The following is a 27,045-nucleotide window of genomic DNA, read 5'->3' on the forward strand; positions in this document are numbered from 1 at the left end:
GGCCGCGGCCGCGCTCACCGGCCGTTCCCGCCCACGTACGCGGCGCACGGAACCTTCCGGCGGCCGGCCGGGGCCCCGCGGCGCCCGGCTGGACCGACCCGCGGCCTGAGCCCGCCGGGCGGCTGCGCGGGCCGGCGTCGGCCCCGCAGCGGGGGGGGCGGGGCGGGGCGGGGCCGCGCCGCTGCACGGTTCATTACGGCGGCGCCGGGGAGTCCCGCGGGCGGGGCGGGGGTGGGGCGCGCGCTGGGGATTCCCCCGCCGCCCCGCGCGGAACGTTCGGGATCGTCCCGTGACGTCACGGCCTGGGGGCTCCCGCCGGCAGGGCGGGGGCGGGGCCGCGCCCTCGGCGGCGGCCGGGAAGCCCCGCCCCGGGCTCCCGCGGGGTCGCGCGGCGCCTCTCGCGAGGCTAGCGCGCGCGGAGCACTGCGGCGGGCGGCGGCGCCATTTTGGGAGCGAGGCGAGCGGGGTGTGTGCGGGGTGTGTGTGTCTGCGTGCGCGCGCGCGCGGGCGGGGGGTGTGCGCGTGCGGCGCTCTCGCGCCCCTGCCCCCCGCGGCTCGCGGCGGGGGGGGCGGCGGCCGCCGGCGGGCCCGGGGCACCCCCAGCGGCGGGCGGGCCGGCCGGCGGCGGCGGGCCGGGGGCGCCGAGGCCGGGGGCGGGTACTGGCGTGCGGGGCGCCGGGCCGCCCCGGTCCCTCCCCCGGCCAGCGGCCGGGCCCGCCCTCGGGGAGGGCAGGGGGAGCCGCCCGCGGGCCCCCGGCGGGGCGGACGGCGGCGGCGCGGCCCCCCGGGAAGGCAGGGCGAGCGCCCGGCGCGGGCCGGCGGAGCGCTTCCCGCCGCGGCAGAAGGCCGGCGGTGGCCGGGGAGCGGGGGGCCTGCCCGCGCGGCGGGCGGGCGGCCCCGCGGCGGCCAGGCTTCCCCCGGGCGCGCCGGGGCTTCCCCGGGCGGCTCCCGCCGCTGCCCCGGCGCCTCCCGTGCTTCCGCCCGGCGTCCCTGGCCCGGGCCGGCGCCTCCCTCCCTCCCTCCCGGGTGCCTTCGGCAGAGCTGTTCATCTTCCCAATAAAATGAGAAATGCCCCTTTCCTTCCTTTTTTCTTCTTTTTTTTTCCTCTGGGGGATGAGAGGCAGGGGAGCGTTTTCGCTGCGTTCCCCGGTAAATATGTCTGCTGCTTTCTGCGGGATGCGAGGGAAGGTTTCACCGAGGCTCCTGTACTCGGGTTCGGCTCCCTGACTGCATCTGTGTTTGCTTTTTAGGGTTCAGGTTTATGTGTTTGCCTAACGCCAGTTCAGATTTCAAAAGAGAAAACTGATTGTTCCGGTTCTTTTCACCGTAGGCAGTTTGGATTACAAAGAAAGTCCTGGATGTTCGCAGCCTTTTGCCTCAGCTGGTAGGGAGGGGAAAAAAAGGTGGAAACCGACCTGCAGCACTTGCTTCTTCTGGAAGGGGAGACATATTGGACACTGTTCTGGGATTATTTGTCCAAGCGCTTCGTCCCGAAAAGGCTCCTGAAACGATCAGTAGGCATCTGAGAAGCAAACTGGAAGTCTGAAGTCCTGAGCTTTTTCTTTCTAGCAGTGCTGAGCACCTCACCCTAGGACGCTTTTGTCCCCGTGGCATGGATACATGGCTAAATTTATCAAGTTCTGAATACTTCAGCTGCCAAAATAAAGTGCTTTCTTGCTTTTAGATACTGTTTTCTTCTAGGCAGCGTTCTGTGTGAGTCATAGACATAACCAGTTTTGTTAACTGGCTCCGGGTTAAATGCAGCCTGAGTCACTGTGTAGACATTGCTGAAAAGTTTCATGGCAGATATTTTTCCCCTTATCTTATTTTTTATATTTTCTGACATAGCCTTCTGTCATTTTGCAATGAGACCTACTTTCTAAATGAAGAATCTAATAGACGTTTGTTTATCATTTTTTCTTTTATATTTTATTTAATGTTTTTGTGGAAAAATGTTGTTGCCAATAAGCAGTATGGAGGTATCCAGATAGCTGTTGTTTACCAATGCCTCTGTTACCGGAAGCTAGGAAATGTTCCACAGTTCAGATGTGAAATTTGGATTTTTGGCTTCCCAGTTTGTGGTGTAAAAAGTGTATTTATTTCACCTGGAGCTGATGCTTCTTATACTGATATGTACATGGAATAGACAAGAGAAGAAGCTGTCAGAGAAAAAAAAAGCTTTGTAAGACAGAGAGTTGGCAAATTTCGGAAATAGCCTCGTGGAATCTGTAAGCAAGAAGGATGGGTAGGTGATTTCTGTGAGGTCAAATCTATGTCAAACAGCTACGAATGTAGTATCAACAAGAACTCGGGATATTATCTCAAGGAAAACAAACTGGAAAAATATAAATCAAGCAGCACTGACACCTTGTGCGGTCCTCTCGGATTAGGTAAGTATTGTAGTGTTCATAAATCAATTTACATTTGAATAAACACTTTTTCGGTAGAATGGTTAAACCAGTAACGTTTACTGCCTAGATGATGGTGGTTTTTTTTGAGAATGTTGAAATGAGCTTGCAGAATCTAGTTTTTACTAGCTGTTTTTAATAAATAAGGGTATAATTCTTTTAAGAATTTGAAGAATACATGTGCAGGGAGAAATGTGTAGGTATGAGTGTGATTTTTCTGGGAGATTAAAGAATAGGTACACCTAGACTGAATCCATAGGTAACTTAGCCTTCACTGTAATATTGTAATCTCAACAATGAGCTATTTTACTTATTGAACAAGTCTGCTGGATGGCTTGAACATCCCAATCTTTGTATTAGATGTTTTAGCAGCATGAAGGTACTACTAATGTGGAGTGGGTTTTGTTTTGTTTTGTTTCCTTCCACTCTTCTTTGTCACTTACGGAAGCCAGATATTTTTTACCAAAAATTAGTTTGCTGCCTATGCAAACTAGCTTTTTAATGTGTTGTTATTTTAAAGTTGGGTTCAGAGTAATTTCTTGTTCTGTAATGGGAATGAATGAGTCTGAGTGGTCTGCAAGTGTAACATTACAAAAAACCTCTACCTTTTTGGAAGGATTCAGAACAAAACCTAGTGGTGAACTAACTAATTTTACATGTTAGTTTTAGATGTATTGCTGTCCCCTTCCTCCTGTAGTGGTTAAATATTTCTGAAGATAGATAGAGTTTAAATGTTGAAGTTAATATATTCACAATAATTTTTTGTAGGTTTGCATTCAGCTGAATTGCTACTGCCTCAAAGAAAATGGACAGAACAACTTAATTCAAAAGTCAGTGGTAATTTTACTTAAGCTCTCCCCCCCCTACCCCACATTGATTATTCATAAAGCTTTAAATAATTAAAGCATTATTGGTTAGACTGTAAACTGAGTGTCTGTAAAGGTGACACATTTAGTTTAGTCGCCACCTTTTAAAAAAATTTTTCAGAGCTCCTGCAATACTGAAGTATTAGTAGTAGTGAGCTAATGAAAAAAAAAAAAAAAAGGTTTTCTTGCAGGGCAATGCAAAGATGTTTGGGAAGATGGCTTGTGTTAAAGCCTGGTAGAAAAAGTAAAGTTAAGCATGTGAAACTGTATGTGAAGATTACTACAGTGTTTTCCCCCCTGTAGCTTGTTATTTTGACCACAAATGAAAGACAGACTTGCATCTAAATAAGTTTTTTTTAAATTCTCAGTCTCACTGAAGTGGTTCTGTTCTGTATGTTGTCTTGTCAGTATCTAAAAGTTAATCTAGCTTCAGTATTTTGCTTTCTTTGGATGGCCTTGCTGTTTTGTTATTTTAACTTCTATTTCAATTTCGTTGTTTTGAAAACATGGAAACTGTGGAACATGAATAGGAGGCTGTTTCTGTAATCTCTTGTGGCTGTGGCTTGTGGCTCTTCTACATTGAGTCTCAGTGTGGCTGGGGATTGACTGAATGAACTGAGCCATATGCGAAGGAACCAAACCAACAGAGAAGAACGATCTTCTTCATTCCTTTAGTTGGATTAATCTGTGTTTTATTTGAAAGCATTTGGTAAATGGAAAGAGTTCAGGCATGAGTGGCCATTTAATTTGATTTTTGCCTATTGTATGGTCATAAACAATAGCAATACAAGTACTTGCTTCTTAACGCATAGAAAAAGTGATGTGTCTCTTTTTTCAAGCTATTAACTTTCAGTGCTATGAGATACTTCTACCTCTTGACAAGAGGCTCTCACTGAAATCAAGGAGCTGCCTCCCCCACTTACTGTTTTGGGTGACATCTTTGTCTGGACTCTTTCCCTTCTGGATGTTTTGAAGAGTTTGCTTTTTAGCTTCATTAAAGTAACTCTGTCTCCACATCTCTCTGTTTGCTAGTAGGGTAATTCTTTTTTTCCTTTTTGTTGGCACTTGGGAAGTGCAGTTGTTCTTATTTGTATGCATATGTATTTGACAAGGATTCAGGTGTGTTTTACAGCTGTGCCCTTGTACCCAAAGCAAAATTCATACTTGGGTGAGGCCCATTGAGGAGAAAATGCCTAGCATGCTGATCCACTTTAATTCCTTCTTTAGGTATTTATTTGTATAGTGCTGACAGTTTAAGTGGTTTGCAGACAACTATGAAGATAAGGTCCTTGCCCCCAAGAGCTTATACTTTAAGCCTTGATGTAAACATAGCTTTTGTACTGGAATAACTGTCAGCAGCTTGGCTCTTTTACTGATGCGTTGATTCTGGTAGAATCCTAAAATGGGTACGTTTGTATTGAGAAATTGTCTTGAATGGTGTAGACTGCTCTGCTGTGTGAAGAAAAACCTGTTGGTGGAAGCTTTTAAGAGTAAGCAGAATCTAAACTTGTAGTGAAGCTTAGGTGGAATTACATCTGTAAAGTGATACAGGGAAACTGTGTAGATATTTAGCTTTGTTAGTACTTCACAAGTTAGTGTACTTCATGCTCCTTTTTTTTTTCCTCCATTCTAATGAGATTCTTCTGTTTAAAATGTGTGGATAAAACAACGTGACAGTGATAGTTCATCAGTAACTTCTAGGGAACTTGCTTTTATTTGGTTTTTAGTACTAGGAGTAAATTCTGTCCTGCAAGAAGAACTATGTGCAGACCTTATTATAAACAAACTTGAATGAGTCTTGGCATGCTTTTTGTTTTGGTTTTTGTTACTGTGTGTGTTTGAGCAGTAGTATTACATAGTGACTGATGATAATGCCCTGTGTGGTGCTATCAGTTCTTCCACAATCACCTCCTTTCATTTTCTGGGTAAACATAGCTGACATAGAATTGTTTTTTCTGCTTTGTATGCTCAGGATATGTCAAACCCGCTACCTTTTTCAACTGCTTTTTCTTCAGACCCTTGTGAAGACTCCAAAGTGCAAAAGAATTCCCGGTGATTTTGTTACGTGATGTGTGCTGGACGGGGTGGTGATGTTACTGCACTAACACTTCGGCTCTTGGACTTTGAACCTTGCAAAGGGCAAGAGATTAGTGTTTGTCTAGCTTTCTGCTGAGTGGTACTGGAAGTGTGTAGGGTTTCAAGCAGAAGGAAACTGGTTGTAGTTTACCTTCAAACGTGAAGTTATTCTGTATTACAAAACAGTTTGCGTTTTTTAATTTACATTTTGGTACCATGCAAGAAGAAAAAACTTTCTTGATAAAAGTTGTGATAAAGTCATCGGAAGCTCTCTCATTAACTTTGGCTGTTTCTAAAACATTTTCTAAAAGATGTTTTGATGGTTGTGACATGAACATTTGATTCACAGAAGTGATGTAAACCCTGTTGCTTGTGACCCATACCTATATATAGAAAGGGGATGGTACGATAAAGAGCAGCGGTTGGGATTTTTGGAACACCAGTGTCCCCCCAAGTCTGCCGACATTCTAGATCCTTATGCAAAACAAAGTGTGCTTTAGTTGATTCAGCCTCACATAAGGAACTTGAGCCATAAGTAAAAATCAAGGTGGGTTTTCCTTTTTTTTTTTTTTTTTTTGTTTGTTTTTTTGCTAAGTCACTGTAAAGCTAGGTTTTAGGGCTGTGGCTGTACTAAAGAATGTATTGGCTTTAAATGGTGAAAAAATTGACCATTACCATTTCACTCCATACAGTTCTCATACTTAGGCATGTCATAAGACTTTTGGAGGTGTTCAGATTTGACAGAGGACCTCGCTTCTTCCTCCATGTTCTGCAGGAAGCCTTAGTTCTCACACTTCTTTTTAAAAGATCAGGCAAGAAGGTAAATTAAAAAAAAAAATCTGGATATTTTCTTTTATACTTCCTTATTGTCCAGGGCTAGAATACTCATCAGAACAGTTCTGTATTGGGTGGTGGGCACAGCGAGACTAAAATCGAAGATTTTACTTGCTCTGCAGTAGCACAGTTGAGAAAGAAGAGGCTTCAGCTGAATTGTTCAGAACTTTTTAATGTCTGTTGAACCAGTGGGAGAGAAGACCTTCACAGGTTCAGATCCCTTTCCTTTTATTGGAGGTGTGAGTCTCGGACAATAAATTTTAGAGAACCAAAGAACTTGAGAGAATTGCAATACCCAGACTTAGCCTTGTTTGTAAGTTATATGTCCATAAACAGTCTCCTACACTGAAATGTAGTGGGGGGAGCGGCATGCACACTTTGCCTTCAGAGTGTTAAAAGGTTGTTTGTAACGGTGTAAGCTTACTCTGTTGTTGTGGCTGTGCATTTACATGGAGAGAAAAGAAAGGAAATAAATAATCTTTAGTTCAGGTAGTTGTCATGCTTTTGCAGCAATTTGTGATCAGTAGAAATACTTCCATTTAAAAAAACTCTGTGAAGCTTGTGTTAGGGTTTGAATATTATTTTCTATTTTATTAACATGCAAATTTTGATAGCAAAATAACTTGAAATTAGCTTATTTTGCTTTGTTCAAGCTAAATGAATCACAGAGTGAGGAAGATCTCTAATAACCTGTGTCTTTAAAAGGGAATGAAAATTGAGAGGTATAGGGTTTAAACAAAAGTATTGTTTAAAGCTTACACTTAGCAACTTTACTTCAAATTAGCACTACTCTTGACTAGAGATAATGGGGAAGGATCTGTTATCACAACTTTTTTGTTTAAAAGAAAATGTGTTCTGTGGCAGAAGGAAAAACTTTCCATGGAGTGGTTTGTTTTCAAGGCCTGCTTAGTTTGTGAAGAATCCTGAACATTTCTCTTTATGAAGGATGCAACAAACTTGAGACACTGAATAAAATATAACCTATTTTTTTTACTGTCATAACAACATTATAGCGTACTTTAATTCTGATGGCTTGCAACCTTCTTTTACCCCATTTATAAATATGCTAAAAATTATGGTGACAAGGTGAGTGTGGGTTGTCAAACAAGTGTGTAGCTGAGGGGTGGAGGTAAGGTTCCCACATGTAGTTTGTGGTGTGCTGTACTTACCGTAATAATAATCTGTGAGGCATTAGGTTAAAGATCATAGAGTATGTGCCACTTCGATATGCATACATCATAATTTTAGACTTTCCTGAAAACTATGAATATGCATATATCCATGTGCTGTTAACATTTATTCTGTTCATGGGTTTCTCTATGCAAATCAATAGACTGAATTTCTAAACTGATCTTCAGGTAGCATCAAGAAATTTCAATTTGTATCTCCCATCTAACTTTGAGAATTCATGGCTTGAAGCTTCCTTATTGTTTTTTGCCCTGTTTATAACTTTGCTACTCCACTCACAAGCTTCAAGTATTCCTAGCTATTTGAGTTTATATTGCCTTTTATTTTAATCGTCTTCTGACAATCTCTGAAATACCCAGTGTCCCAGAAACTGCTTCCTGTAAAAAAATGTAGGCTATCTACAGAGCATGGGAAGTATAGAAGCTGAAAATTCAGAACTATTTTTCCTTGTTTCTAGGTTCTGGTGAGATATGTTCAGCTGTCAGGGTTTTTTTTTTTCCTAATTTTTAGCATTATTTTAAAGTTTGTTTTTTCCTGTAAAATTTTTGTCAGCTCCATTTAAATTGGATGTATTTATTTATGTGGTAAATCCATAAGATGGCCAAAAGCATACAACCTTTTAGTAAATTAAGTTTTTAGGTTGTAGGTGTTGTAGCTATTTTACTATTCTACTGACCAACCTTTTCCTTATTATAGTGATGTCACCATTTTTATGTGTTTCTTCATGCTGGGACATTAAGAAAAAGCAAAGCTGTTTTTATTTATTCTGGTAGTTCAGACAAATAGCAAATGTATCTCACCAGCAGTAATGAAGCCTGTCTTAAATATCTAAGACAGCTTTCTGGGCTAGGGAAATATTTTTATTTTGTACACTTGAAGAGACCTCCCTGAAGTTGGATCTCTTCAATACCAGTGGGACTGTCTTTCCTTTGCCAGCTGAATACTGGTTAGACAAGCTAAACAACGTGCTCTTAAAATTGGGTGGGGACAGTCTCTGATCTCATGTCCTTGTCATCTTAAAGTTCTGCTGTGCTTTCTTCTCCACCCTTGGTGGAGAAAGAATCAGGTTAGGAAGCACTTCAGTAAGATACACGTAAATCCATGGGGCTTGACAGGATGCTGCCATGAGTACCGAGGGAGCGAGCTGATGTCATTGCAAGGCCATTCCTTATTATCTTTGAGAGGTCTCATGGTCATTGGGAGAGGCTCTTGAGTACTAGAAGAGAGCAAATATCAATCCTGTCATCAGGAAGGGTAAGAAGGAGGATCCAGGGAACTACAGGCCGGTCAGCCTCACTTCAGTCCCTGGGAAGGTGGAACAGCAACTAATCCTGGAAACTGTTTCCAAACAGGTGAAGGACGGGAAGGTGAGTGGGAGTAGTCAGAATGGCTTTATGAAGGGGAAATCAGGCTTAACCAAGCTAATAGCCCTCTACAATGAGGTGACTGGCTTGATAGATGAACGAAGAGCAATGGATGGTCTTTATCCTGACTTGAGTGAGGCTTTTGACATTGTCTTCCATTACGTCCGCATAGAGAAGCTGGCAAAGTACATGTAGGGAAGTGCATGATGCGGTGTATCAAAAGCTGGCTGAATGGCCAGGCTCGGCTCATCAGGGTTGTGATCAGTGGCACAAAGCCCATTTGGAGGAAGCAGTTATTGTTGTACCCCAGGGTTCAATACTGGAGCCCATACTATTGAACATCTTCATTAAAGCCCTGGACAATGGGGCAGAGTTGACCCTCAGCAGCTTTGCAGATGATACAAAATGGGGAGGAGTGGCTGATACAGTAGATATTTGTGCTGTCCTTCAGAGGAACCTGGACAGGATGGAGAACTGGACAGAGGATCCTCATGAAGTTCAGCAAAGAGAAAATGCAAAGTCCTGCCTCTGGGGAGTAGTAGCTGTGTATGCTAGTACATGCTGGGGGCTGACTAGCTGGTAAGCAGCTCTGCAGAGGAGCACCTGGGGGTTCTGTTGGGCAACAGGCCAACCATGAGCCAGCAGTGCATCCTCATAACAAATAAGGCCAACATCTCCCTGTGCTACTTTAGGAAGAGAGGTGCCAGCAGGTCGGGGGGAGTTCATCTTTCTCTTCTACTCAGCCCTGGTGAGGCCACATGTGGAGCGCTGTGTCCTGTTACAGGCTCCCTGGTACAAGAAAGGTATGGACTTAGTGGAGCAAGTTCAGCAAAGGACCACAAAGACGATTAAGAGACGGGAGCATCTTTCCTATGGGGAAAGGCTGATATTCTTTTTGATCTTCTAAGGAAGTACAAGCTGGTCCTCAGTCTTTCAGAACACTCCCTGGATTTTACATTTTAATTTTTCAGAAGATACTTTCCAGATTTAAAGTTAGTAAGCCATCGAAGTCCTATTATTCTCATGTAAAATTCTGTGAAGGTGAAAATGATGAGGGAGACTTTATCTTTGTTAATGCTATTGATGGGACTACAGAGTGTTGGGACAAGAGTTGGACAGTACGCCATCAGAAGGGTGTTACCAAGGTAGCGATGCTTCGTTACAAGGTGATGCTTAAAGTTCATAACCCTGTCTGTGATAAATTGAAGAGTTGTCTTGTTGAGACATTCCTCCTATAATCTGCAATGGGTGTGGGCCTGGGAAAATAAAAGGTAGGATTACATGTTTTTAAACTTGATTCTTATGAGTTGCAAAATTCTTACAGTGTTTATAGTTAAATATATTAAAAATGTGATACCAAATGCATTTCCTCTAGTTAGAGCTACTTAAACCAAATAATGAAAATAGTCTCAAAAGATCACAGCAGTTAACTGTGAATGCATATTACCTTATATGCTGTACTCCTTTCAGGATTCTGTACTTTAATAATCAGGCTCATTGTTTCTTATTTCACCTGTTTATAGAAAACAAAACATGGAACTAAAATTCAGAATGCTTTAATTACCTCTGCTTGCTCAGTGCTCTGCCCTGGCAATATCCCAGAAGATCATTTCTTCCCTCCACCACCATCTGTGGGCTCTCATGTCCACTTACGCAGCCAGTGCAGAGATTCCCTTGAGATAAATTCTCATGAGAGTCAGTTTTCGAACTTCTGAAGAGTATTATGCACTTCCAGAGATGTTGTATGGCTATTTTTAGTGTTGTGTAAGTAGACAAATAGAGAGAGTTTCTAATGTTGGAAAGATTTGATGAATGGAAGTGATGCTAGAAGAAACTCTATAAGGGAGCAGGAGTGATCACTTAAATTATTTTTTATGTAACCAGTTTATTCCAGACCTCAGAAGCCTTTGTTTTCTTGATAATATGTTTAAGGCCAGTTTCAAGACATTTGTAAAGGAAATTACTATTCTTCCACTCTGTTAGCAGGAGCAGTGCAGGAGACATTATATGAATTTCTAGTATATGAAGGAAGTCAGGTTAGATCATAAGTGTTCCAGTGTTTGAGTTGGAGACTTGTGGGGTGTTTTTTTTTTTTTTTTTTTAATTTTAAAGCCTTGTTAGGTCTAGTTGTTACTAGCATTTTATAGATGCCTGGCATGGAAAAAAAAAAGGTCTAGGTCTGTCTTCTTGCCTTATCCTTTTGCTCCTTGACTCTTGGCAGCACAACTGCTTCCTGATTTAGTGCTGCAGCTGAGTGAGTTAATAAATGTGCTCAATTCTGTCTGTAGAGACTCTGCAGCTACCCTGACTGTGATGAGTCTGGTATGTGACTGCGCTGTATTCCCATTTTTTATATGCTAAGCAGAGATACAAGCTGGACTAACAGATGCTTGTTAGGGTTCTGCACTATACTTAGCCTGTAATTCTCTCACACTTCACTAGTGGTTAGAAACTGCTGCCATGTATTGCCAGTCTACTTACTTGGTGAAATTGTTCAGGAGTGAAGGAGGGCGAAATCTGTAACTGACATAGTTGTGGTGGCAGGAGTCCCTAATTTACGACAAATGGTATGAGAATGAGCAAGCATCTTCTTTATTTCCTCCCATTTCCCCCCATTTCCCTGTATGATTTTATTTGTATCTTTTTCTGTGATGATTTAAAAAAGAAAAATATAGTAGTGCAGGGAAAATTGACTATACTGTTTAATATTTGATTTCTTAATTTAGTGTGGTAAACACAAGCTAAACTAATGATACGTGTTTTAGTTCCTTTTTTTTTGTTGTTTCTGCAGAGTTTTTTCTTAGCCTTTTTTCAAGAGTCTTGACTCCTGATTCATGCAGTGGCTTTCTGCTTCCCTTTTCTCAGCATGTTACTTCTTTTTCTAAAAGAGGCAATATATTAAATTTTCCCAAATGCTCTTCAGATGGCACAAATAAGTTTGTTTAAAAAGTAGTGTTTCCATCTGCTTTAAAACTGGTGAAAGTAGTTTCTATCACAAAAGGACCTTATTAACTCAACCATAAAAAACCCCAGCCCAACTTTTTTTGGATGTTGGTTAAGCATACTTGGTACAGTGTTCTTATTCCAGCTGCTAATGTGGCTCAAAGTGGATGACTGAGTTATATGTATGACAAATCTCTTCACTGTACACCATTTGGAACCAGCTGTTCATTATTCCTTGACATTCACTGCCTTATTATTGAAGAGCATACTTCACAAAACTATAGAATTAAATTTTATATAATTGAATGTTGGAATAATTATTTCATTTTACCTGAAACAAAATGCTTTACAGACTTCTCTGAGATCCCCCGCAAGAAGTAAAATTTAATAACAGCTTTTTTTCTTTGCTGTAAACTATTCTACTATCCAAACACAGCAAAACATAAATTTTATCTAAATTTATGGGCTATGGAAGACTTTATTTTCTGAAATCACTACGCAGTACTTCAATCAGACACCAGAGGCTATTGCTGAGATGAGACTGAATATTTTGACCGGTCTGATTAAAGAAATTTAAATGCATTTGAGTGCTAATAGTATGAGGATAGCAGTATTTCAGTATCTTTTTCTTACCTTTCTAGAATTTTGCAGCTCTGCTTCAGTAATAGACAACCTGAGCCAAGTTAGCTTTTATGACACTTTGGTTAAAGAATAGCAGATACATTTTAGTTTGTGCTGCTAGGGAATGGTGATTTAAACATTCAGTGATAAATTTGGGGCATACTCTTTTGTTATCAAGAGAATTTCTGAAAGCAGTGGAATTGTGTTTGGATATGTGGTATTTACCTCAATAAGCTTACTCCTGATAGCTGTATTAATGCTGGGAGTACAACAGTTGTTTTATCAGCGTTAATGAACAGCAGTTGATCTGTTGTATGGTGTGTACATAAGAGAAGGCTTGCTAGCAGACAAATGGGTTCTTAATGTCTGTCAGTATAATTAAAGCAGTTTCTTCTAAATGCAGGTATGGGTGCATACTACTGACTTTCATTCTATTAAAATACTTTAAATGGTTATATTTTTTTGTTTGTGTGTTTTTGTTTTTTTTTTTTTTTAATTTAAAAGGAGTCCTGTGTTTCTGAAAGGCAGAAGTGTTCTTCTAAAGTAAATTGCTGATCAATGTTACCTATTTGCCTTAGTGGCTCCTCAGTCTTTGTAAGGGCAGCTCTTGCTTGATGTCAAGCTGGAAGGATGTATCAAGTAGATTTCTAAAGAAGTCTCTTCAGTATTTGTATTAATAACTTCAAGCATGAAATAGAGTTTATGCTTATTAAATTTGTAGATAGTATGGATGTGAATAGAGGTTGCAAGTGTTTTGGGGGACACAGAATGCAGAAATGTCTCTGACTGCTGGGGATAGCTTAGGTAATGGACCTGAGTAGCAGGAAAAAAGACTTAGGTCAGACCTGGTAAGAAGGAACCTATCTAGTGATGGGATGTGTTGAAGAATACTGTGGTAGTCTCAGTTGTTGGTCTAACTTAAGTTGGAAAGCAAGCAAGCAACAAACTGGTGTTTGGCAACCAAGCGACCACGAAGGGTTTAAGCTTAGTAAATCCTGCTTGTGGCAGCAGAGTGGTCTTGCTGACATCCCATTCTCACTTTTTGTGGTCTGTTTTCAATTTGCCAAAAATATGTTCCTGAGAATGAAGAGTATCCTAGAGCTATTGAATATTTGCCAGATCATCAAAACAGAGCTCATGCTTGTAATGAAAATGTTTTTACATTAAAATACATTCTAGGACAAACTTGTTGGCACCATCAGAAAGCTCGCATCTGTAAGACTATTTGTGAAGCTGCGTAAAACATGGAATTGGCAACTTAAAGCTGGGTAGGCTATGTACTCTAAAATATAGTTTTAAAAAAATGTTATATTTGTCCTTTCCTGATCTGCTGTTAGTTTTCCAGTTTAATTATGGCTACAGTGTTTGTGCCTATTAGAAGTTAGTAAGGTTTAATAACCAAAATACTCAATTTTCCCGTGTCTAATTGCTAGGCCAATAATACGTACAGTCAGATGAGAGAAAGTGTTTTCTTGACTTTGGCGGTGTGGAGGTCAGAGTATCCTCAATAGTTGCTGTTCTTGGTAGTCTTTAACTGTAAACCTGTGAAATTGGTCAGATAGTGTTCTAAAAATACATCTGTGCTTTTGTTAACTGCTGTTCTTTTATCAAAACTAGCTGGAAGAATTAGGCCTAAGAGAATTTTTCTTTTACGAGCTTATTGAAATTTACAGGTATTCTGCTGCTAGCTTTGCACTCTTGAGTATTGTGTAGTTTTGGCCCAGGCCTCTGTCTTTACCACTTCACTATGCTGCTTTGTAGGAAAGAGATTGAGTCATCTGACAGAGCAGCACTGTCAAAAACCGTTTTAGAGCTTTTAGTTGAAGAACTGAGAACATGAGGAAGACTTGAATCTGCTTCTAGAATAATTCTTGCAGGAAGAAACATAGACCCATATCAGTGAGCTGTGGACAAAGGTCTGTTAAAAACACCTTTCCAATCCCCTGATTCTTGGTGATCACCAAATCTCACCTGAGCCCTTGATTTATATGCAAAAGGTAAGAGTTAGGGATGTTAGTGAGTTAAAAATAAATTCTTTTCATGGCAGTTGGATTAGTAGTGTTAGGAAGCTTGACTAGTTTTCTAAAAACAGTAAGATTGATTTATTAAGAAATCACATTGTTAGTGCCTTTGTTGTCCCATACCTACTAACTGATTCACCAATAACTTGGTAATACTTCTTGGACCCTTTGTTATGTTCTTAAACCTAATCTCTCCCTTTATTATTTTCAGACTGTAAGTGCCTTGGTCTGAAGATTTTGTTGTTACTGTTGTGCTCATCATCCAGTGTTGATACCTGTCTTGATCCTTTCTAAAGATTTCATGGTTCTCCTGCTTGGAGATGAGAACTGTATCTGAGGGAGGAGGAAAAAAAAAAAATTTCTCGCTGCTGTCTGCTCACATTTAATTTGCTGTTTCTTAATTTAGCATCTCTTGTATTTGTTCATCTGTAAACACATACCCTTTTCTGTTTCTATACCCTTGCTGAACATGATTAATCAGGAAAAGTGACCTTGGTTCCTGTTAGAAAGAGAAGCCATTTTTGTGACGGTTCCATGACTCTAGAACTTCCTTTATTTGTTTTTTACTAGTCTGACATAATTGGATTCTTTAGAAAATTTCTCTGGAATTTTTGTTGAAGTTAATATAGAACATAGTGTTGGATGACTTCTGCAGAGCAATTTATAACAAGTTATTTGGGTGAGACATACTTTTAAGCTTGTCTCTAATGACAGTAGGTTTCACGTATTTTACTTTACAGTTTAACTCTGGTATCAGAGGTACCTACAAACCTAGGTATGAGCTCGCAGCATAAAAAAAGAACCGGCAGCTCCACTCAGTGCAGTTTAACACTTACAAATGTGTTAGACTTCCTTTTAGAAGCTGGAGCATTCTTGTTTGTCACTGGAAATCTGCAATAGACTGGTTTAGGCCAGAGTACAACAATAATTATCAGTTACCAAGTTCAGGTTCCACAGCTGTTACTAATACTTACGTTACAGCAGCCTTAGATTAAAGTGAAGTACATCTAGGTTCGCTGACTAACAGATCTGTACTCTGTTGTGCAGAGATGTGGAGTACATGTTTATTTGGGTCTCCCTATGAAATGCATATGGGTGCTTATTATGTTTTCACTAGCTGAATTTCTGATAGTGTGTATATTGTACTTAAAATATTTCTGATTCATTGACAATTTTGCATTGTCTAGCTGCAGAGCATGATTCAGATACCCTTATAATTCAGGCAGCGTTTCATCCATTTCTTTTCTTTCTGTACTATAGTTCAGCTTCAGGTAATATAGTTCACATTATCTTGCATTCTCTTGCTTACTGAGAGATGTTTTCTTACCTGTGGGGAGAGGGTGGAGTAGAAAAACTATTCTTGGGTTTTAATCTTAAGCCATTACTTTCTCCTGTGCATTTTCAAACCAGAGAATTTTACTGGATTTTGACACTGTTTCTGGACATGTAGACTCTGTTTCCATTGAATCTAAAGGTAATATGGGGTTTGTGGTGGCCCTGAGCATCTATTTTTTTCGTAAAGAACCTTATTATGGCCTCTGAGACTAACTTTTAGGGACTAATTAAAAAAATCCATTTCTTCTAGGAAGCTAATGAAATAGTCCTGAAATCCATGCTAGATAGTACCAGAAAGTATTTCAACAAGCTAATTTTGCCACAACTTTCTGGATGAGACTTTACACAAGATGCTTCATCCCATCTATAACAGGAAATAAAGGAAGGAATGTTACAGTTGTATTTTCATGATACCTACGATATATTTGATTAGTGTGACACTTGTGTAATGAAAGCACAAATGTGATGTTAGAAACAAGATGAGGATTCTAACCCAGATCAGTGTGAGAAAATAATACCAGAAAACAGAAGGGAAATAATGATCAAAACACCACAAGTGTAATCTTCTTGTAACGTAAGCATCTGAAAAGTACTCACTTCTTGTTTTTCCAATTACAGGGACTTACCATGAGGTGCTGAAGCCTTGTTTCATTGATTCGGAGAGACTGGACCTAAATGGCGCAGCATGACTTTGCTCCAGCCTGGCTTAATTTTCCTACTCCACCATCATCAACAAAGGTATGTTCTTTGTTGTTCTTTCAAACAGGCACTCTCATAAGAGAAGTCTGAATGTTGTAACCTCAATCATAGTAAAAATGCAAATTTCTTCATGAATAGGGTGACAACAGATGATATCTAACAAGTTTTGTTGTGATTTAAGTAGTTGTACTGGGTTGTCAGGCTCATACCTCCAGTAGAGTTTTTTGCTTGAACAGCTGAGCTCATGGAAAGAAGCATGTGCCCGGCCACATTATCAGAGCTGTTGTTGGATTAAGATTGCCTTCATCAAGGGTTTAAAATCAATTGTTGTATTTTGTGCTATAATTACCAAGACAGAGGCATGTGCTTGATATTCTTGCTTCTGATTTTGCTCTGTGCCCTATAAATTTTATGGAAGTGTTATTCTATCATCTGAATAATTAAAAAAAATGCTTTTGAAATAGGCTTTTTGAAATGGCTCTTCAGTTGCTGGTGGGATGCTTGTTACTACTGGTGGAGTGTGGCACTTTCAAATAGTTGTGCATCTTCAGTCTGATTGTTTCATCTGGACTACTTTATACAGTGGGACAGTTAGCTTGGAAACAGGAAATAGCAATCTCTAAATCGTTAGGATTTGTGAATATTCTAGGAAGTTATGAGTACGTCCCGTAAGTGTTTCTTTTTTTTCTGGCCTATCATTCTTCTCTTTCTTAATTTGTGTGAATGCAGCCGCAGAGGCAGCACTGGATATTCAGACTCCTGTCATCTATTTTCCTATTTGTAGACCTGTCTACTTTATTATAATCTTTTGAATGCAATATCCATATCTGCAGCTATGAGAGTGGCATTGCCTTACTTTAATGTATTTATGTAAGTTTCTTGCTGTCTTTCACGTCCATGGAAAATGTTTAGCCTTTATAAACTTATAGAAATAGGCTTGTGCTGTTGTTAAATGCACAGTTAGTCATCAGTATTAGTTGGGTTCCATTGCTTTGCTTATATGTGTCTACACATACATGCATGCATTTTTTTAGTTAGGTTGTTGAATGTCCTTATTCATATTGCCCTATTTATCTGTCTTCTATGCAGTCCTAGCTAGCTTCTTTGTTCAGTATAGTCTATCAGCAACTCTCAGTTGCTGTTCTGGGAACATCAGGCCTATCTGTTCCAGGGTGGTTCCCGTGATCTGCTTGTTTTCATTCTACTTGATTTCTGATATATTCAACTCTGGATCTGCTTTTTCCAGTTTAATACATTTTCAATTGGAAAAGTAATCAGAGCTTGGTTTAATATGGTGTCACAATTACAAAACAATCTTCACCACGTATTTCAAGAACCCGCTGGAAGAGCTCTACCTGCATGCTTAAAGTGTCAATATAGCGGGATAAAAGTAGGTTCCAGAACTACTGTGTTACCACTCGAATATATCTGAGGTATGGGTTGTATTTGTCACCTCACTCCTGAGTTGTGCGAAATTTCATTGCAAGCACATGCTGCGGATCCTCTTCCCTTCCATGATTCTTTGCCTCAAGGAGCTTAGATAGACTTTCTTTCATCTCTTCCAAAAACTCTGTAGTTATATGCTTTCGCCGTTATAGTCTTTGTGCTTCATTGTTTGAAATGCAGCTTATTTCCCTGCATTACCTCCTCCTTCAATGATCAGCATTCTGTGATATACAGCACATTTTGATATTAAACACTGGCAAAGTCTTTTTGGTCCTACCCCATGTGTAGTAGTTCTTAGTTTACAGAATAAGGCTTGTCCTGTCATTCCTCTACAAGAAAGGTCTCAAATGTTGTGGCCCCCTGTCCCCTCTATTTCCTAGAATAGATTTTTATTTCTGCTTCCCATATATCAACAAAACAGCTGAAGAGCAGAGCAGGAGGAGGGATGAAGCGGAAGGATGGGGTGAGGAAGGCAAGGCATCTCATGTTTCAGGCAGAATGGAGCTGGGGTGAGGCTATGGTATCAACAGCATTTAGACTTGAGAAGGAGAAACGGAACTCTGCCCAGTCAGTTTTTATTTCCCTGAAGAGACGCTTTTAGGAACTGCATCTCTAGGAGCTGGGTTTTCCCCCTTGATCCTGGGTAGCCAAGCCTTTTCCTGACATACGTAAAAGGCTAGCATTAGAAAAACCTGATGCCAGGAAGCTGGGATTGTGAACAAGCTTTCTTAATGTGACTGACAGATTACAGCTTGATTGAAATCCATCTCACCTATTGCTGATTATTTCCTCTTAAGGATAAGCTTTTACATCATCTTCCTGTCACTTACATAGCAAAGTCCACCTAAATAGCTGGGTATCCATTGCTCAGTAGCATTTGTTCAGGTTTGGAGCTGCTATATTAGCATCAGTGCAGTATTGCAGTTGGGCAGATGGAAATGGGAGGTGTTGTGAATAGTGAAGCCATCTTGGGATGTGGACGAAACTATTCAGAAAGGATTGCTGTAAAACATGTATAGGGAGATTACAGACAGACTGTAAACTCAGTTTTTGCAAGCTTACTTTTACTTTGTTTTAAGCAATAAGACTACTACTTATACTTCAAAAATCTCTTTTGCTTTCTTTCTTGGCTGACTGAACCTAGTCAGATAATTTCTCAACTTCCAGAAATTGCCAATAGATGTCCTGTTGATTACAAAGTTTACTGCCATCTCTGCCACAAGAGGCTTGATAGACTGATATCTCCATCATGTGGGGAAAATGCAAACTGCATGATCTTTGCACACAGTTTAGAGACTTTAGATTCATTGTATCATATACAACTCAAACACTATATATAAAATGCTGTCAGTTATACTTCGTGAAAATGTGATTGTTCTTCAAAGTTCATACAAAAAGATTAAAGTTAAACCCCAAAGGCAATATTAGAAGGTTGTCATATGTAAATGAACACATGAAGCTATCGTCTAAAATTTCATCTATGATCAACAGATCTGGAGCTTTCTGAAATTTTTGGCAGCTTATTCAAAATTTGTTTATAAGGATTTATTTTTTACTTAAATATTGAGATTCGTTATGATAATTTTTGAACTACTTAGATCTTTTGATAGTTTCTTGTGGTTTTCTGTTTTTTTTCTCTATCTCCAAGTTTGTCAAGGAAGTAATTAATTTCCCAGGTCTCAAATTGAGAGGGCAGTCCCTTTTCATTTGACTTCTGTATGGTTTGGAAATACATGCTTTGTATTTTAAAAATCTCTGTTGCTTACTTGAGTTTGAATTTTAAGCAGTGAATTTTGAACAGCACCTTGAGTTCTGCTGGGGCACTGTCAGTATAACTTGGGTGTCATTTTTTTTGTGTGATTGTCTCTTGCGGGGGAGGTAAGAAGAAGGAAATTTTCTTCAACGTGTTTTCCAAAGTAGTTAAACGTATTACTGTGATCCTGCCTCCCCCTTCCCTCCCCCCTGTCCTGGTTTCAGCTGGGATAGAGTTAATTTTCTTCTTAGTAGCTGGTAGAGTGCTGTGTTTTGGATTTAGGATGAGAATAATGTTGATAAGACACTGATGTTTTGGTTCTTGCTGAGTACAGTTTACACTGGTCAAGGACTTTTTAGCTTCTTGTGCTCTGCCAGGTGCATAAGAAGCTGGGAGGGAGCATAGCTAGGACAGCTGACCCAGACTGGCCAAAGGGCTATTCCATACCATATGACATCATGCTCAGTATATAAGCTGGGGGAAGAAGAAGGAAGGGGGGGACGTTCGGAGTGATGGCGTTTGTCTTCCCAAGTAACCGTTACGCGTGATGGAGCCCTGCTTTCCTGGGGATGGCTGAACACCTGCCTGCCGCTGGGAAGTAGTGAATGAATTCCTTGCTTTGCTTTGCTTGTGCGCACGGCTTTTGCTTTACCTATTAAATTGTCTTTATCTCAACCCATGAGTTTTCTCACTTTTACTCTTCCGATTCTCTCCCCCATCCCACCGGGGGGGAGTGAGCGAGCGGCTGCGTGGTGCTTAGTTGCTGGCTGGGGTTAAACCACGACACCCCCCCATTGATTAGTGGGGTACTTTAAATATTAATATAGCTCGATTAGACATTAGTGCATAATAACTGTTGAAATAAACTTGGGGGTTTCATTTTCAGACATACACCATTACTGCTGTACTTTTTTGCCTGAATGTTACTCGATCTGGAGAGGGAGTGCGCTTCAGGCAGCGAAGGTGATACTTTGGGTGCAGAAAAGTTGATACTCCCTGGAATCATTAAGCTTAGTTTGCTGACACAGTACATTTCCACACGGCTGTGCATTTAAGCATTTTAGCTCTTACGGCCTTGGGACGTGTTGGATCTCTTGTACGCGTGCAGTACAATGGATGTGTATGCGCACAGCAAGTCTGCTGGGAGAGAAGGGGGCTTTGCTTCCTCTGCATCAAAGGCTGGCTGTGTGGCAGGAGGTGCTGGGTAACACAGCCCTCTGCTGTCGGTCACTGGGAGATGTGTAGTGTGAACAACAGTAAGGCTAAGCACTGCTTTTGCAGAATGAAAATTTATTCTTGAATTTTTAACAAGTAACAGCAAAAGAAATGTTATAGTGTTAAAATAGTAAAGCCAGTTAGAAGTAATAGGGAAAACAGCTGCTGTAAAACATGATTTTTTTTGCTTTAATCCCCTTAGGTATGAGTTCTAGTCAGGATATATTTTGATTTGAGTGCTATTCTCAATAAAAGGTTTTAATTTATAAAGTACTTCATATTAAAGATTTATTTATTTAAAATTTCTAAAATGCCTACTTAAAAGCTCATAATTTGAAGTATATTTGTGAATCTGTGCACTTTTGACTCTAGGTTTTATTTGTATTTCATAACTAGTTGCATTTGCCTTATTAAGTTATAATGATAAGACTAATAAATTGGGCCTTTTTTGGGTACAGCTGCCGCTGGTGGAAGTGACTCCTTGCTTTCTATGGAATGCATGTGTAGTTTCTGACCAACCAAATTAAGATCCCACACTTCTTTTTTGCCTTCCAAACTGTGATTTCCTCTCCTTTCTTACCCTTTTTTATTTTTCCTCTGCTGCAACACATGTCACTTGTGCTCTGTTCTGCTGCCAAAGCAAAATAGGCACTTGGGTTTTTTACTTTGTGTCACAGGCATGGTCCTCAGCGCTGTTTCAGTGTCCTGGAGCAGAAGATACAGCTTCCATTTTGCTAGCATGGGAGATGGTGACATTCAAAGTCCTTTTAAAAATGAATTGTATATACCATGAGTAATGTGCATGTTACAGTTCTGATAACTCAGTTTTGTTATTAATCAGATGTCTCGGGTCTACCACTTGTGCTCCTTTACAGTCATCATTGAACTTTGAGAAACATTCTGAAAATTTTTCGTGGACAGAGAATCGTTATGAAGCAAATCGCAGAAGACACAACTCTTCAGATGGGTTTGATCCTAACATTGGACGGCCTAATGGAGGTATAATTTAGCTTTCATAGAACATTCTGAATATGTTTCCAACGTTGCTTTGTAGCACTCTAGTTAGAAAAAAAAGTTTGATGATAATAGTGCTCCTATGCTAAATTCTTATTCTGTAGTAAAATAGAGGTAATGGAAAGACAAATCTTTTGGGAGAGGATGTGATGACTGAAGGGTTGGTTAAAGTAGTGTGATTCCAGGTGTATTTCTCTCTTAAGAAGAATAAGAGTGTTGAGTTAATATTCTAGCCAACAACATATAACTGAGCAGCCAGAAAAGGAGGTTGTCTTATCTTAATGTTGGACTACAGTCCTCTTTCTCTGGCACTGTTTTGTAAGATTATTCCCTGCTGCTTATGTGAATGAAAACTGAAGTTTACTATGCTATCACATCCCTGAGTATAGAGCTGCTGACCTAACTTCTCTAACAATTTTGCAAAATTAGAATATTCTTTTAAAATTGTTTGTGATTGCATTTCTTTAAAATTTAAAAATCTAAGGGCATTTTGGGAGAAAAGAGAAGAATGGTTGGCGTTCACAAGGCAGAAATGGCACAGAAAATATAAACCATCGTGGGGGATACCATGGTGGAGGTTCCCGCGCTCGTACCAGCACTTTCCACTGTGGAAAAGGCCAAGGACTGCATGAAAACAATGTACCTGATAATGAAACTGGGAAAAAGGAAGACAAAGAAGTACCCAAACAGTTTGAGGCTGAGGATTTTGTAAGTTAATTGTAATTATAATAAACAAGGTTTCATTGTTTCTGCAAGTGCCATTTTGCCCATTACAAACTACTTCATGAGATTTCACCAGTTTCAGATCATCATATAAGGGATCACCCTTCCCATAGGTAAGAGGGTGTTAGTCATTTGTCCACTAACTTTTTTCTCCTTTTATATCCAGTTTTTATCATTATATGTTTATTATTGTCACTTAAGTGTTCAAGTGAAACTACAATTGGGTTCCAGTTTACTGTGGTATGTGTATGTATTAAATTCTACCTTACTAGAAATCTGAAGTACTAACAAATGGATGTTTCTGCCAGTGGCCCTTTGAGATTCCATACTTCAACCTAGAATTGTAGGATGTAAGACGAAGGGTGAGCTTCCGCTTTGAAGAACCATACATCACTGTTTTTCGCTTTCTCTGGACAGTTTATGTAATGGTACTGACAGCTGCCTGAGATGTTTTGTTGCAGAAAAGAAACAAGTGAGCATTAACCTATTTGGGTTGCAGAAGGAAGTGTCTAGTCTGCTGCCATTTAAAAAATCTTTGACAGCAGGGCTCATACTGCTGATATTATTGTGATTCTTTATTTCGTTCATCCCAGAATTCAAGACTTATTTTTTTTAATAATGATAAAACTTTCTTTCAGCCATCGTTGAACCCTGAATATGAGAGGGAACCAAACCAGAACAGATCTTTAGCTGCAGGTGTGTGGGGTGAGTATTTTTGATGTTTTTAAATGTAAAAATGTAGTGGAGATCTGAAGTTGTTTTACTTGAAACATAGGATTTTTTTTTTTTTAGAACTATAATGGTATAGATTTAAGTTATAAAGGTGTAGATTGAAATTGATGAAACTTCAATATTATTACAACATAAGTATCTTTTTGTTAGAGAGGTAGCATTTATATTTGAATATCAATCTGTTGGTCTGTAGATGTAGTCACAACTAGGATTCTTTCCCAGAACAAGTATACATCTTTTTTGTAAAGATGCCAAGAATTTATCCTCATCTTTATTTTCAAGAGGAAATGCAATCAAGGTGGGTCACCTAAACTAGCAATGTGATTGCTAGCTGAAGACTTTGTAAAAGAGTGCTTCTGACTGATGAGAGCTGTTGGAAGAGTTTGGAGAAAAACCTGGGTGGGCTGAGAAGAGCAGGTTAACTTGCAGAGGTTTAAGGTCTCTTCCTGGAAGCAAATGTCTTAAGCTTTTGATTGTGTTTATGAATTACTGGTAACAAATACAATCCTGAGAGTGGGCCTTGAACTGAACTGTAGTCTGGGATTGTTTTCTCATCTCTACCTGATTAAATTTGGCTACCACTTTACAATTTTGTGGGCTTTATGTAGTCAATTTTTCACCCTTATGAAAGTGGCAGCCTTAGACAGCACAGGTTTTAAAGTAATAGACTTACTCAAAATAAGAACCTTTCTCTTTATGAAGAAAGAACTTTAATTAAACATAAAGGCTACTACTTAAACTGTTGCTAATACTGAGATCTGAAACTTGTTGCTCATTTTAAATGTTACCTTAATTTGCTGATTCTTTTTGTTGTACTTCCCCGGTATGTCTTGCACTCTTAGGTAAGACTAGATGTAGGCCAACCCCTCAATATAAATACCTAATTGCTAAGAACTTTTGCAGGAGCCTGAACAATTGGAGTGCTTTCCAGTTTTCTGTGTTTAGCAGCTTTCATGTGAAAGTCAGGAAATACAGTTATCTTTCAATAAAAGAGCAACAATAACTAAACTCTTTCCTAACCAAGCTGGGAAAAATTACATAGCGATTTGAGTGTTTTACAACCTTTGCAGCACTCTGGCTGTGCCTGTTGCGTGATGTGGCTCAGTTTGATCTGAAGGAGGGCAAGCTTTCCAAGCTTTTTGAATATCACTCTTCACAAGCAAAGGAAGGAACAGTTCTGTTAGCTACATAAAATCATAGAATGGTTTGGTTTGGAAGGGACCTTTAAATATCATCTAGTCCAACCTGTAAGCTACAGTGCAGTGGCTTGTTACAGCTTACAGCTTGGTGTATCTTACTTTGTTACAGCTCTGCTATTGCAAATGTTGTATTGTAATTGAAAAAATGAAATTAAGGCTATTATTATTCCCTTTTAAAGGAAACAATATTCAAGACAGGAGGAATGTTACCATCCCCTTCTAATGCCCGTTCTTCTGTTATGTATGCTTCTGTTAAATTCCATTTTACCTTGTGTATGTGTGATGGGAGCATGCGAGTAGTATGAAAAGTCTTTTCATACAGTTTAATGAGAGCTGAATAAACAGTTATCACAAATGTTTGGTAACATCTACCTACTAAACAAAGCTAAAGTCACTTAAACTTTTAAGATAGGTTTTTCTAAATGTAGGATGTGGTGACTCTGCCTGTGAAGCAGACGTGCTTGCAGGGAGAGGAGATAATCTTGGAAAAGGCTGTTAATGCAGCATTGGAATGCATATGCAAAAAAAAAAAAAAAATTTTTTCACTTTTTGAAAATTTTAGAACTGTTTTTAATAGGTGTTCTATAAAACTGTTAAATGTTATTTACTTAGTATGACAGCTGACTGTATGTCTCTTAATTCATGCTGTCTTGAACATGGAAATGTTGTAAGCTTCAGATGTCCTGTTATGCCCATCTGAGGCATGGAGGTAGAGAAACTGGTCATTGCCATGGTCTAGAGTAGTGCATATCTCGTCTCATGTTTACAGAGCCTTGGTGTGGAGCATTTGTCTCTAAACTGAGCTGTTAACAAATATATAAGTAAGTATTCCTTTAGTAACCTTAAAGGGAAATATGAAAACCATAATCTCTTTTGAATATTAGGTAACTATCAACAACTAATAGTGTTTGGACTTTTGATTTGCAACAAGAGCTATGTAGCTGGCTTCTTTGAAAAATATCTTTACTTTCTGAAAGTGTAATTCCTGCATTGCCAAGTGAAATATTTTATAAATGGTGGTTGTAGAAAATGGAACAGAACCCATGTTTATCCAGGTTTGTCCGGTGTGTTATTTGTGGAACTAATTTTGGACCAAGTTCCTGATTTATGCCTGTTTGCTCTGGACCATATGTCTATCCAGTACCTTATGAATGAGAAACTTAAGACTGTACACACATGCACACATATATATACACACTTCTTTTTTTTTCCAGAGTACCCTTTGAATCCTAAATCTAGATCTCCGAGAATGCTGGTCATTAAAAAGGGCAGTACAAAAGAACTGCAGATATCTGGATTCCCAGTAGTAGGAAGTCTTCATTCACAGCCAGTAAGGAATGGAACTGGCACAAGTGTTTATAAAGGATTAGTCCCTAAGCCTGTGACTCCACCCGCAAAGGTGAGTCTTGGATACCGGTGGCATGAACAACATGCTGAAAAAAATTATGCTGTAATTCTGAATGTGCTTGTTTCACCTCAGAGAGAACTGTTCTTAGACTATTACGCTTTCAACTCTTGCTAAGTGCAGCGCACCCCAAAAGTGAATGGAAACAGCTTTTTCTCATTTTTCTTTTTAAATTGTACTGTAATTGGATCTCTCTTTGTTTCTCATTTACCTTTTTTGAGAAGTGCAAGAGCTGTCCAAGTGAGAGTGAAAAGCATATTTTTAGCTTATAGAATAGCAATGCCTTTTGTATATATGATTTTAACAGAAAAATAGATACCTAGTGGAGAGATATGGTCAGCATAAAAATATCTTCAAAATTTATCCCAATTTTTGATAGAGATGATGTTGCAACCTATTTGTGTCATTCAGGTCCCTTTCCAAATGCAACTTTCCATGTTCATCTCGTGATTTTTGTTCAGGAATTTTGCTGTGCTCCTGAGAGCATATGATGGAGTACTTCTTAACTCTATAACATTCTACATTAAAAACAATGCTTTCAGCTGTTGAAGACTCATATTTTCATTCTTAATACCTCAAATATGAGGGTCATAATTGTTTTGAAGTTTTAGTGTTTATATAAAAAGTGTAAACAGTATTTGTGAGCAGATGAATTGCTCATAAGCAGTCTCTTTTCCACAAGAAAACAGATGTTTGGACTAAATTATTTGCTTTTGTGTAATCATTTTTCTGAAGATTCCTGAAAATAATCCTATTGTAGTTAATGACTCTTTAAATTTCTGTTTAAATTTTTGTTTAGCCTACACAGTGGAAAAACCAAGCAAAAGAGAATAAACTTGGGAATCCATTTCCTCATGAATCTGCATATGGTGTTGGCAATTTCAGTCCTTTCAAATCAACTGCTAAGGCATTTACTGTATCACAGAATTCAGTGAAAGAGGTAAAGCAATGTCTGTAGTTTCTATCAAATCTATAAAACATTTAATTTGGTTAGATAAGGGGATCAGTAAGTTTTATGCAGAATTGTATTAAATTTTTTTTGGAAGTTAACGTGTGAGAAATATGGAATGCACATCACTGGTCTTTAAGTACTGTACAATTTGCTTTGTACGTTTGATTTGGAGTAAAAATGGTGCGTTAGGAAGTATAACCTGATAGCTTTAAACTTCAGAACTGCTAATGGCATAATACACTTCAGACGGT

The 27,045-nt window shown here is 39.6% G+C and overlaps 1 protein-coding gene across 11 annotated transcripts in view; it reads left to right on the forward strand.

Annotated features, from left to right (window-relative positions):
• The first annotated feature begins 367 nt into the window (after nt 1–367).
• GPBP1 (GC-rich promoter binding protein 1) overlaps nt 368–27,045 on the forward strand; it is a 36,143-nt gene continuing 9,465 nt past the window's right edge. The window contains exons 1-11 of one of the 11 annotated variants that reach the window (XM_082336688.1): nt 368–466; nt 1,251–2,390; nt 3,177–3,238; nt 5,247–5,897; nt 6,043–6,170; nt 16,275–16,394; nt 21,611–21,768; nt 22,268–22,491; nt 23,145–23,211; nt 25,652–25,836; nt 26,642–26,782. In XM_082336688.1, the coding sequence (XP_082192814.1) occupies nt 16,342–16,394; nt 21,611–21,768; nt 22,268–22,491; nt 23,145–23,211; nt 25,652–25,836; nt 26,642–26,782 (828 nt within the window). In that variant the 5' untranslated portion in view covers nt 368–466; nt 1,251–2,390; nt 3,177–3,238; ... (1 more) ...; nt 6,043–6,170; nt 16,275–16,341. Of the gene's footprint in view, nt 467–907; nt 1,150–1,250; nt 2,391–3,176; nt 3,239–5,246; nt 5,898–6,042; nt 6,171–16,274; nt 16,395–21,610; nt 21,769–22,267; nt 22,492–22,511; nt 22,620–23,144; nt 23,212–25,651; nt 25,837–26,641; nt 26,783–27,045 lie in introns of those variants that run through there. The other 10 variants (XM_082336691.1, XM_082336689.1, XM_082336683.1 and 7 more) reach the window with 10 other exon arrangements.

Source organism: Platalea leucorodia (assembly GCF_965183815.1).
Source record: "Platalea leucorodia genome assembly, chromosome: Z".
Taxonomy (NCBI): domain Eukaryota; kingdom Metazoa; phylum Chordata; class Aves; order Pelecaniformes; family Threskiornithidae; genus Platalea; species Platalea leucorodia.